The sequence below is a fragment of the Calonectris borealis genome, chromosome 1 (genome assembly GCF_964195595.1).
Source record: "Calonectris borealis chromosome 1, bCalBor7.hap1.2, whole genome shotgun sequence".
Lineage (NCBI taxonomy): Eukaryota > Metazoa > Chordata > Aves > Procellariiformes > Procellariidae > Calonectris > Calonectris borealis.
In genome coordinates this window covers 148118059-148131329 of record NC_134312.1, presented here as the reverse complement: position 1 = coordinate 148131329, position 13271 = coordinate 148118059, and the positions used below count along the sequence as shown (strand labels likewise).

Sequence of the window (13271 nt, the reverse complement as noted above, 5' to 3'; positions counted from 1 at the left end):
GGGTCTTCTCCACTTCCTTTACTTCCTTCTTTCTCCTTCATTCTGTTTTCTTCTAAAACAGAGAGTCTTGAGATGAAAGCTTTGCCTTCTGAAGCCAATGCGAGTTTTCCCATCCGGACCCCATGTCTGGAAAAGAGAAAGGAGAACACCACTGGCTCATTACTGTCTTCCTCTGAAAACGTAAAGCAAAGAACATCACACGCCTGAATCTTGGCAGGGTTCAGAAAAATCTCTGCTGCATAAATGCTAATGATATACCCTTTTGCTTACAGTGGCTTTTTAAAGCAGGAGTTTTCAATCTTTTCCAGTATGTTTTATTTGCTTGTTTTATTTCTTTGTGGAGTTTCTGCCTTTTCAGTCAGGAAGTAAATGGATAATTTTAAAGACAGTGATTAATCTTAAAGGGGAGGGAGGGTGGCTGTGTTCCCCCTGCTGCACACAGCAAGCATTGAGCAATGTGAAGAATTTGGGGGGTTCTGTTCACCTTTTTTTTTTTTAAAGAGGAGAGTGCCCTGGAGCGAGCATCCTGTCAGAGTATTTTCAAAGAAGGGACATAATCATCTGTAGTTTTCCCATTGTCCCACGAGCTGTCTTCAGGTCACCTCAGAGTATTTGGTTGGCTTAGACTGGTGAGTTCATTCAGTGCTTACACTGGATGTTGTGTGGCTTCCCAGATGCCATGTGAAAACTTAGGCCGGCAGAGAAGGAAATTGGGAATGCAGTGTTTTCATTTATGGCTGAAGGAGAGCTTGCACTGGGCTATAGGAAAAGTTTTATCATGGTCAGATTTAATCCAAACCATTCTGTGTAGTTGCAATAATAAATTTTCTAGTTTCCAGGTAATATACTTTAACTACAGCATGATACCAGTGATAGATTTCTTTTTTTATATACTCTAAGGCCCTTTATAGCTTTTCCAGTTCAGGGTAGATTTAAGATGTTGACAAGTGTCTTCAGAGACAATAAGGATTTTCGATTTCATCCCTCAACGCCACTGCTGAATAAGGCAGTGCTACTTCAGTAAGGATTTCAGCAGAAGCATGCAGGGAGTTTTGTTTTTCTTACGTTGATTGTTGCAGAACACTCGATTTTTGTTTTGCAGACTAACAAGGGGGATGAGCTCTCGAATCGCATCCAGAATACGCTGGGCAACTATGATGAAATGAAAGACTTGTTAACTGACCGATCAAACCAGAGCCACCTCGTTGGGGTTCCAAAACCTGGGGTTCCTCAGACGTCTCTCCCCAAGCCCGATGAACATCTTATTGCAGACTCGAGACTGCCGCCGCCTCCTCCCATTTCCAGCACTACTTCTTCTGCACCAGCAGCCCTATCTGCCCAGCAGAGCAAAAGCGCCACGATGGGTTGGCAGAAGGCCGGGCACAATGCCGCTTCGGATGGCCAGCAGAGAGCGAGCAAGCACGGGCACCGGTCGCTGGAATCACACAAGGGTGACTTCAAACTGGCCAACCAAAAATCCAGTCTGGAGAAACTAAAACGCTATGCATCAAGTCCCACCTCCTCCTCCTCCTCCTCCAACACTGCCCAGCAAAGCTCACTGAGGGCCACCCTAGGGGACAACGTCAACAGAGTGCAGCAGCCGGCAAAGCTCAATTGTAGCTCAGAAGGAGGAGCTCAAGCACAGGAGAGGCCAGCAAAGCATGGTGGCGGGCACTGCGTCCAAAACTTCCCGCCCTCTCTTGCTTCGAAGCCCAGTCTGGTTCAGCAGAAACCAACAGCTTATGTAAGGCCAATGGACGGCCAAGACCAGGCTCCTGATGAGTCTCCAAAGCTGAAGTTACCAGCAGAGACGACCAAGTCATATAGGGGAGTGCCTTCTAACAAGCCTGATTCAGCCAGGACCAAGTCAAAGATAGCCAAGTTCAGCATTCCTAAGAAAGAAGAGGTAAGTGGGTTTATGCTTTTTATGACATACCCCCTTGAATGGATGGATGGTGCCTGAGAACTACAAATTGCATCTGTCTCTTTATACATTTTTAACATATTAGTTTGCATGTTGAATTTTTTTTTTTAACGTTGACCTAGTATATTGCAAATAGCAGTCTCACAGTAATGTAAAGATATTTCAACAGTGAAACGCTCACGTCTTCAGGACCATAACACTTCCTACAATGGCACATTTTCTAGTACTATATATTATTTCACTGACTTTTTTTCCTGAGTGGCCACATATAAAGTCTGGATATTTTTAATTCTTTTTTTTTTTTTGCTAGGCAGGTTTCTTACTTCTAACTGTTCATATTTCATTGACTTCTTTCTCTTTGGCAATGATTAAATGAAGGGCTTGTGATCAGAAGTAGTTCTGCCATCCTCAATGATGTCAAAGTAGTTTCGCAATCTAAATAAATTAAACAATATGAAATTTGTGGAATAGATGAGAATACAGCAATTAGACTCTCCTTTTCATTCATAGTATCTGTTTCTGTTTCAAACCAATTTCTGAGAAGACTGAGGTTTGCTTCCTAAAGAATCACCATCTGTAGAAACCCAGCCATGCTACAAGTATGAGAACGTGTCTGAAAAAGCTTCTAAACAATATTTCTGTTATCAGCAGTAGATATGAAAGATTTCTGCTTGGACTTATTTTATGTTCATTTATTTCACATTTCGTTTATGCCAGTAAGACACCTTCCTTTATCGCTTATGCAGTCTGTGATTTTCTGTTTGATCTTTTTGGATGGGGAGGAAATGGTTGGTTTTGGCAGAATAAAGAGTGATTTTTTTTCCTGGGGTGTATTCAGAGGCATATACGCCAATACAAAGATGGTCACATCATCCTCTTGTGTAAATTGGTAGAGCTCCCATGACTTAAACAATTTATAGTATTTATAAGACTAAACGACTCTATTTGGCTGAATCACTGTGACTTTCTCAGAGCAGAGACAATGATTGTTTACTCTTATTTGACAGCTGTGGTGTGTCTTGAGATGTTTTTAGTCTTAACATTTTTGTTTCTGGCATTGTTAAAGGAGAGGAAAAGTCTAATTTTTGATGGAGTTCTCTGGCCTCTTAATGCCTGTTTTTTTGGAAATGGAGTTGACTGTTGTATTCCCCCTTTGGTTCGGTTTGGGAAAGAAATCTCTCTGGAAGCAATTACTTCTCTCAGCTCTTTTAGGCATTATACCCATGTGGTTTTTCTCTAAGCTAAAGTTCCATCAGTTCCAAACAACACGTAGGTGATATGTTGTTCCTGAAAAGGGGTTGTTTTGGGCTCTTAAGCCAGATTTGATAAGCAAATTTAGCATTCACAAACTGCTGTAATTGTGCAGTTAGATCAGGTAATGGCAGATACTAATATCCATTTAGCTATTATTACCTCTTTCAGACTTGTGCTTCTATCTGCAAGTGGGAAGTGTTGTTAGAATTAAAGACGCCTGTGGCAAGTGTCTGGATCTTCCGAATTTTCCCCCTTTACATGTATGCAATACTCTAAGGACTAGTTTGGAAAGGAGTTTTGATAGGCAATCATTTGTCTGAAATTCAGGATTTACCATTTGCATTCCAAATTCGCCTACCTCAGGAAAGAAAGCTTTCATTTGTTGTATGTAATCCATGCTGATGCATAAGGGTAAATTTATACTGCAGTTTCTAGAGATGTAGATGTATTTGAGATTGCTTTAAACTGACTTGCTTGGATAGTGATGGCAATGTAGGCTATGATAGGAGAGAGTGGACTGCGGGTTAGCTACTAAAGTGTTCACCAACTTCTCACAGATTTTATGGGATGCAGTATTAATGAAACAGTATTTGGTAACATAATATAAACATCTAGCTGAAGTTGAAGGAGGTGGACAAAAACCATTGACTGGTAGGTTAAAAAAGAGCTAAGTGATTATAAAAAATAATGAACAAATTACTCAGAAGAAAAATAGTAGGTACTATAGGTGATGGGGTTTGAAACTGGAGGTAATGAAAGGCAATGTTTAGATCTCATGTTGGAGGGCTGAGAGTCCTGGTGATAAAAGCACCCAGCTTTTTTTCCTTTATCCTGACATTTCCTTTGTTCTAACATTTTCCATCCCAAGTGCCACAAGATGAAATTGGTAACCCACTGGTATTGCTACAGGGAGAAATATTGGCCAAGACTGAAAGTTTTTTCAGTCAGTGTTGCTTAATCCACCTCCCTTTAATTTTCAATCATTCTTCTTTTTATTTCAAAATGTTTTTCCATTCTTGTTATTTGTATCATACATCTCCTAGTACAGTTTTGTAAGAATTTCCATGCGTTTTTTAAATTTCTGCTTTCAGACTCATAAAACTTCTCCTTGCATCAAATGTTCACTGTCCCCTATTGGGGACAGAAGTTTTAAGCTGCTCTCAGCACAAAAGCTGTCATGGTCCTGCAAAATGAGGCCTCTCTTGTTCAGGGTGGGGCTAAAGGTGATGGCCAGGAAAGACCTTGTATTCCTAATAGCCATGGGAAGAGTAGAGATGCCATACAGGATGATCGTGAGGGAAAGCAGGCTGACAAGTAGGCTACACAGTGCCTGGGAAGCTATATGGAAACAGAAATGAGAGTGCAAGAAAGCTGTCTAAGAGCAGCCAGGAGAGTATGGGAAGCAGGAGAGGGGCAGAGAGCTTGAGGATAGGGTATCTGGAGTGCAGGTGGTGGAATGGAGCTTTATGGCTGCTAAAATAAAAGGTGTGTGGCTGAGATGGCCAAGGTAGGGCAGTTAGTGTGCTCTGGGGGTTAGTGTAGGTAGCACTGTGAGGTGTTGCTGGCTCGTGGTCAGCTTGTTGCCCATCAGGACCCCTCAGTCCTTCCCTGAAGAGCTCATGTCCAGCCAGTCAGCCCCCAGTCTGTACTGGTGCTGGAGTTATTCTTTCCCTATTCAGGAGTTTACATTTCCCCTTGTTGATCTTCTTGAGGTTCCTGTTGGCCCATTTCTCCAGCCTGTCAAGGTCCCTCTGGATGGCAGCATGACCCTCTGGTGTATCAGCCACTCCTCCCAGTTTTGTATCATCTCCAACCTGGCTGAGAGTGCACTGTGCCCCATCATCCAGATCATTAATGAAGATAATAGTATTGGCCCCAGTATTGGCTGTGGGGGTACACCACTAGTGACTGGCCTCCAGCAGGACTTTGTGCCACTGATCGCCACCCTCTGGACCACTTTTATAGCCTTTGCTTTCTGTCTGCAGGCCTAATTTTGTCATTACACATTTTTTTTCTGCTTTCAGCTCCTAAAATGTGTTCATAGTGATACCCTGGTCCAAAGCCTATACTTTTCAACTTGTTCTAGACAAGTTTACAGCTGCTTAACTGAACTGAAAACTGAACTGAAGGAGACTGTAAGGGAAAAAGATGCAAATAGGGTAAGCAAGATGTGAATGCAGGGTGTAAGTAAGTGTGAGATAAAACATGAGACTCAGAGGAGGGAAAATTGGGGGACAGGGGGCAGGGGAGAAACTGCCTAGCCTGACCAAGTAGAGAAGTGAACGGTGAGAAAAGACCATTTCCCCAACTCCTGCAGAGTTGGGGCACATGAAGTGATGAGCGCTTCTGTGTGACATTTCAGTTTTATTTGGAACATCACGTGACTATAGGCAACCTCAGGTTCACAGAGAAAACCAGGAAACGAGAATATATTGTTATAAATCTCCTAATTTGCAAGTCCACTTACTACTGCATTCAAGTTGAGTCCTTTGTTTCCATGCACTTGCATTTAGCTTATAGTACTTTCCAGAGTCTATTAGTATATCTAATACCTATGCACTTTCATTTGTGTTTACCAGTTTGAAGGAACCATCAGTGGACAGATAAATGCATAATGAAACAAAGTTAAGCCTCCCTGTAAGAACTGAAGAATAAGAAGCAATGTCACACAAGTGTGTGTCTTCAGCAGGATACAAAATCCTCTTCTGTACATCCCTTGAGGTTTTCAGAGAAACAGGGCACAAAGTTGGCTGCAGTACAATTATTATTCACTGGAAATAAAATCACTTGAATACAAATTATAGACCATTATTTTTCAATACATGAAAAAGGTTGATTTTTAATGTAGTTCAATACCTCATTTAATATTTTTAATCAGTTTTGGAAAGCCTTCAATATCTTGACACAGACTGAAGCTTATAATTTTTTTAAAATTGTTTTAATGAGAATAACTTGGATAGACCTGTGTGTAGAAAGGTAGCCGTTACTCATTTGGGAATTTAATCTTTAGGAGCCAGGTTCATCAGTGTTAATTAGAATCCATACCCAACCTCCTGGTCCTTCCAAAATTGTCATACTGCTCTGTAGAAATGATAGCTCGTCATCTCAAGTGCTGCTATTTCACATTTTGAACTACTTAGAAATTATATTTCTGTAGGTAAAAACCTGCTGTATTGGATAGAAGGGAAGAGAAATTCGATAGCAGGGTATAGAGGAAAAGAGACAGGAAAATCAAGTGCCTCTCTTTTCTAAAATTTTGTTGAGTGAGACAATAAGAAAAACCTAAGATGGCAAATCATGTTCTTTATATCTGAGTTCTGTTTTTGAATTTCATCTTATAGGCTGCATGCTGCTTTTTTATTGCCTTGAAGAAGCCTTACCTCTTGTCCTTTGCTTACTTCTCTAAGGGTTATGGAGCAAGGAAATTGAGGTTGTATTCAAGAATGACTAGCAGTCTAATGGTAAAAAGGATAGATTTGGTTCTGTTAAATTTGGGAACACATTTATGTTAAATGTAGATAAGGTCATCATGAGGACATGTTCTTATTCCACTTCACGGAGTACTTACACAAATTCTTCTGCAGCAGAAGTAACACACAATAGATTAAACGTTGAAATTTTTTTTTCTCATTTTTGCCCTGATCTTACTCAGGAAAAATCCTATTTGCCTGGGTAAGATACTCTCTGCAGTCATTCTCGTTCAAGTGGCTATATATAGCTATCAGCATCTGGCACACGCTCTAGCAAGTGTTCTTTAAATCTGCAATCTTTTTTTCACATATCAGTTCTATCCCCATATATTAATGGAAAGCAAAAAAAGCCCACAACTCCTTCCTGCCCTTCTTCCCTCCCTCTGAAAAAACCCTCCCAAATATCATCATAGAATCATAGAATAGTTGGGTTGGAAGGGACCTTTAAAGGTCATCTAGTCCAACCCCCCTGCTTTGGGCAGGGACATCTTCAACTAGATCAGGTTGCTCAGAGCCCCGTCCAACCTGACCGTGAATGTTTCCAGGGATGGGGCATCTACCACCTCTCTGGGCAACCTCTTCCAGTGTTTCACCACCCTCACTGTAAAACATGTCTTCCTTATATCTAGTCTAAATCTACCCTCTTTTAGTTTAAAACCATTCTCCCTTGTCCTGTCGCAACAGGCCCTGCTAAAAAGTTTGCTGCCATCTTTCTTATAAGCCCCCTTTAAGTACTGAAAGGCCGCAATAAGGTCTCCCCGAAGCCTTCTCTTCTCCAGGCTGAACAACTCCAGCCTTTCCTCATAGGAGAGGCATTTCATCCCCCTGATCATTTTCGTGGCCCTCCTCTGGACCCGCTGCAACAGGTCCATGACTTTCCTGTGCTGAGGGCTCCAGAGCTGGACGCAGTACTCCAGGTGGGGTCTCACCAGAGCAGAGTAAGGGGGCAGAATCATATCCCTCGACCTGCTGGCCGTGCTTCTTTTGATGCAGCCCAGGAAACGGCTGGGTTTCTGGGCTGCGAGCGCACATTGCTGGCTCATGTCCAGCTTTTCATCCACCAGTACCCCCAAGTCCTTCTCGGCAGGGCTGCTCTCAATCCCTTCATCCCCCAGCCTGTATTGATACCGGGGGTTGCCCCGACCCAGGTGTAGGACCTTGCACTTGGCCTTGTTGAACCTCATGAGGTTCACAGGAGCCCACTTCTCGAGCTTGTCCAGGTCCCTCTGGATGGCATCCCATCCCTCAGGCCTGTTGACCACACCACTCAGCTTGGTGTCATCCACAAACTTGCTGAGGGTGCACTCAATCCCACGGTCTTTGTCACTGATGAAGATATTAAACAGTAGCGGTCCCAGTACAGATCCCTGCGGGACACCACTCATCACCAATCTCCATCTGGACATTGAGCTGTTGACCGCTACCCTCTGGATGCGACCATCCAACCAATTCCTCATCCACTGGACAGTCCACCAACAAATCCATATCTCTCCAGTTTAGATGTTGTGGGGGACCGTGTCAAGGCCTTACAGAGGTCCAGATAGGCAACATTGGTAGCCCTTCCCATGTCCACTGATGTAGTCACTCCATCATAGAAGGCCACTAGGTTGGTCAGGCAGGACTTGCCCTTGGTGAAGCCATGCTGGCTGTCTCGAATCACCTCCCTGTCCTCCATGTGCATTAGCATAGTTTCCAGGAGGATCTGTTCCATGATCTTCCCAGGCACAGAGGTGAGACTGACTGGCCTGTAGTTCCCTGGGTCTTCCTTTTTTCCTTTTTAAAAATGGGGGTTATGTTTCCCCTTTTCCAGTCAATGGGAACTTCACTGGACTGCCACGACTTCTCAAATATGATGGATAGTGGCTTAGCAACCTCATCCGCCAGTTCCCTCGGGACCCGCGGATGCATCTCATCAGATCCCATGGACTTGTGCACCTTCAGGTTCCTTGGATGGTCTCAGATGTGATCTTCTACAGTGGGCAGCTCTTCATTCTCACAGTCCCTGTGTTTGCCTTCTGCAGCTTGGGCAGTGAGGTTCGAGCACTTGCTGGTGAAGACCGAGGCAAAAAAGTCATTGAGTGCCTCTGCCTTCTCCATATCCCGAGTAACCAGGTCTCCCGTTTCATTCCGGAGAGGGCCCACGTTTTCCCCACTCTTCCTTTTATCCCCAGCATATCAATAGAAGCTTTTCTTGTTGCTCTCGACATCCCTGTCCAGATTTAATTCTATCAGGGCTTTAGCTTTCCTAACCTGATCCCTGGCTGCTTGGACAATTTCTCTGTATTCCTCTCAGGCTACCTGTCCTTGCTCCCACCCTCTGTAGGCTTCCTTTTTGATTTTGAGTGTGTCCAGGAGCTCCTTGTTCATCCATGCAGGCCTCCTGGCGTTTTTGCCCGATTTCCTCTTTGTTGGGATGCATTGCTCCTGAGCTTGGAGGAGGTGATCCTTGAATATTAACCAACTTTCTTGGGCCCTTCTTCCCTCCAGGGCTTTGTCCCATGGCACTCTACCAAGCAGATCCCTGAAGAGGCCAAAGTCTGCTCTCCTGAAGTCCAGGGTAGTGAGCTTGCTGTGCACCCTCCTCGGTGCCCTAAGGATCTTGAACTCCACCATTTCATGGTCACTGCAGCCAAGGCTGCCCTTGAGCTTCACATTCTCCACCAGCCCCTCCTTGTTGGTGAGAACAGGTCCAGCATAGCACCTTTCCTGGTTGGCTCCTCCACCACTTGGAGAAGGAAGTTGTCATTGACACATTCCAGGAACCTCCCGGATTGCTTATGCCCTGCCATGTTGTCCCTCCAACAGATATCAGGGTGGCTGAAGTCCCCCATGAGGACCAGGGCTTGTGAACGTGAGGCTGCTCCTATCTGTCTATAGAGGGCCTCCTCCACTCGGTCTTCCTGGTCAGGTGGCCTGTAGCAGACCCCCACCATAATGTCACCTGTCCCTGCCCTCCCTTTAATTCTGACCCATAAGCTCTGGGTTGGCTCCTCATCCATCCCCAAGTAGAGCTCCATGCACTCCAGCTGGTCATTGACATAGAGGGCGACACCCCCTCTTTGTCTCCCCTGCCTGTCCTTCCTAAAGAGCCTGTATCCCTCCATCCCAACACTCCAATCGTAGGAGCCATCCCACCACGTCTCCGTGATGCCAATGAGATTGTAGCCCTGCAGGCATGCGCACATCTCTAACTCCTCGTGTTTATTCCCCATGCTACATGCGTTTGGCATTTTGAGGCATACAGGCATTTAAGTTGGGCCCCCCGGTAAAGCTGTCTTACGGGCTGGGGTTCCTTTGTGCCACTCTTCAGGTGTTCTCCTGCTGACCTGTGGTCCTTATGGACTTAATGTCAGTAGTTTGTTCAAAACCAGACTCTTCAAAGGAGAGCTTTGGTGCATAGCACATATAATAACTAGTTCCAGTCCAGTTTAAAATTGAAGGTGGAAGTTCATGTGTGAAAAAACAAGTGCAGCTACATCTCATTTGACAACAGAAACTCCAGTGTACACTAAACTGGGAAGACGGTCATGATCAGTGCGTGCTTCCCTGGAAATACCACATCTCTGGATCTACAGGAAAGTAGAGAGGAGACAGTGTCTCACAAAGAAGGAAGTGGGTTTAGAGATCTAAGTGCTTTTCCTCAGAGGCATGACACCACCTTCCCCTTGCTGCAAGGGAGCCTGTTGAACTCTTGCAGGACTGAGTTGAATCCATTTTTCCCTTCTCTGCTTCCCAAGGTGTTCAGTTCTGTCACGGAAAGGCAGAAATGAGAATAGAAGAACAGTTGAAGATGCTTTTAGATAAAAAGGGAGGGAGAGATTGAATGCATTAGCAAAAAGGTCCAGACTTTTTCCGGCACCATTCTAGGATGCGCCCAAAGAGGCTGGAGACATAAGTGCAGAATTAAGTGTGTTGATACTCCTCTACCATTTATCAACTTTATTGAAGAATTGCAGTGCTTGAGAAGCCAGTTAGCAATCACAGCACTCAAGTACTGTAAGTATGAGCCAGTTGTAGATGTTTTCTGTCCCAGATGTTCATGGGAACGAGTTAGCAAGCTGCATTTACAAGAAGACACAGCTCAATTCATCTCTGTAATGGTACCACTGACCTTCCCCACAAATGAAGGATGTTTTCCCACGTTAAACAGGAAGAACTGGACAACAAGAGCAGTGTGGTGCAAAGATCCCTGCTAGTCGTGGGTTATTCAGGACCTTCGAGTGTGTCTGTGGGAGGGCTGTGCCTTACTGCCTGTTTTTATGTAGGAGAGTTCAACAGAGTAAGACTGCAAAGAAAGAATGTATTAAATAGAGTGGTGTTTGAAACGCTCTTAACAAACACAGCAGAGACCGCAATGCGCAAAGATGGATTTTCCATATAGTTTTCAAATTGTGACACAAGCCTCTGCCTTTCTCGTGTTCTGCAGTCACCGAGGCACACAGCGACTGTGTGTGCGGCCAGTTTCATTGAAAACAGTGGGCCTAATCTGTCCGGTTATTCTTGCATGGCAGGTCTTGTAGGAAATACACTGTTTAGACACCTTTACTTGACTTTTAGAGCTCCCTAGTTTCACTATTTCTACTCTCAGTGAAACAAGTTTCTTCTCCCTTTTGAATTAAATATCAAAATCTTTTTCTGGGAAAGCACTAGCTAAACTTATCTATAGGTTTATTGACAATAAAGAATTTATTTACTTAGAGCCTAAAGTTTTCTGTATGGACTGATTACCATATGGTATGTGCTTATGCATTTGTTGCTATGGTGAATCACTTGTTGTTCCTCATTGCTTTTCACTGGTAGGATGACTATCATCAGAGAAAAATCTCTTGAAACTGGATGTAAACTTATGATTGTCAAGGGAATTCCTTAATGTATGCACCTGCCTTTTTGCAAGTTTTCCCTGAGGTTGTTTTTTTCTAATTATTGAAAAAATATTTTGAGCAGTTCATTGGGGTCTCTCATAAGTCAGATCCTCCCTTTGATAAAACTAGTCTTCCCATCTTTTCAGAAGTTGGAAAAGTAACCACTTTTGGGATAAGGAGAGCTCAATGGATGTAAGAATATGGTTCATTGTGAGAAAAGTATATTCCTCTTGCCTTCCCCAACCCCCCCAGAGTGGATGGTTTGGTTTATGAATCAGCTCTGGAGTTGATACAAAAGTGTATGCATAAAAATGTCCACAACCCTGTATAATTGCTTCTTTAGTTCCTTTTGGTAAGCACTGAAGTTACTGATGAAGGAAATAAGATTTCTAGAACTACAAAAAACAGTTTTTAATTGCACATTTTTTCTGTTATTTTTGAATCCATTGTAGTGCTTATGATGATGATAACTGGATGTAATAAAAATCCTCCCTACCAGAAGCAAAGTAGTCTAATAGACCTCCTTTGTGAAATGCGCCTCAGAAGATACGTGGCATTGCTATCACTTTTCCACCTTTGGCCCCATTAACATGGATTGCTCCCAGGCCTGTAAGGGTATTCAGCAGTTGGAGAAAGCGGTCCTTTTCCGGATGTGGCTGCAGGAGCTGTGCACTGTGGCACGGCGCTCCTGCAAGCACAAGAAGCTGTCCTCAGCGTGAGGTTTCGGCTGAGCATCTCCTCCCCATCTGCTTGGCGGGTCCTTAAACAAGGGAGAGCTTAGAAAGGGTTAGGGTATGGATAGAGAGTGAGGGTGGGCTTGCTGTGGATTTCAGATTACCAGTGAATTACTTAGACGCACTCTGCTTCTCAGACCTTATATTGCACGACGCTAGAGTGTTTTATCAGTGTGCAGTCAGATGTGGAGTCCTAGCCCTCGTTGCTCCTGCAGAGCAGGAGCTAACTCACATTCTCCTTTTCAATAATTATAGCACGGTAGAGCTTTTCTGTCTCCTCTTTGTCTTCACAGCAATCTACAAGGCATCATGTAGGATGTAAAGGTGGTTTAGGATGGTGGGTTTTGTTGGGTTTTTTAAAAAATATCCATGAAAAATATTTTACTGCTTTGTTCTGTAGTTTCATGAATCAGAGTGACATGAAACTGTCACCACTGAACATACTCACGGGGGTCAGTTATGACTGATGAGCAAGAGAACCAAAGGAAAATACAGCGAGTTTCACAGATCACTGTTAATTCCAGCTAAATAAATAATGTATATGTGCCACTTGATGTGTAAGGTTAAAGAGGTCAGACCTCCAGTAATTGTTGTAAATGCATCCAGCCAGGCCAGAAGCAGTTAAATTCTTTATTGTTGGTCACATATTCACTTATAGTAAATGAAGACAAATACACCCTTAAATATCTGCATGTAACTTACTTTATTCACCCTGCACGTCGTAAAGTTGTCATTTCCGTAGCACTTCTGAATATGGAAGATCTATCCCTGTGGTATCACAAAATAGCTTCCTAGAAAAGTAATTAACAGAAGGCTTTTTTTTTTTTTTTTTAAGTTCAGAAAAGATAAATAACGTAGGCGTCTGATTTCCTGTCACTCTTGGTTAACTTTGTATGAAAATGGATAGCTTCCAAATTAGAGCAGGCACCGGCCTGTCTGGAGAAAAATGCATCTGTAAAGAAATGTGTACATTACATATTCATGTAGTTCCAAATCTCTTAATTGTATTTTATATATAACAATCGCA

The 13271-nt window shown here is 43.4% G+C and overlaps 1 protein-coding gene across 1 annotated transcript in view; it reads left to right on the top strand.

Moving 5' to 3' along the window:
- Positions 1–13271, top strand: part of AFF3 (ALF transcription elongation factor 3) — a 328116-nt gene that overhangs the window by 54195 nt on the left and 260650 nt on the right. The window contains exon 3 of the mRNA XM_075135785.1: positions 1103–1906. Within this exon, the coding sequence (XP_074991886.1) occupies positions 1103–1906 (804 nt within the window). The remainder of the gene's footprint in view (positions 1–1102; positions 1907–13271) is intronic.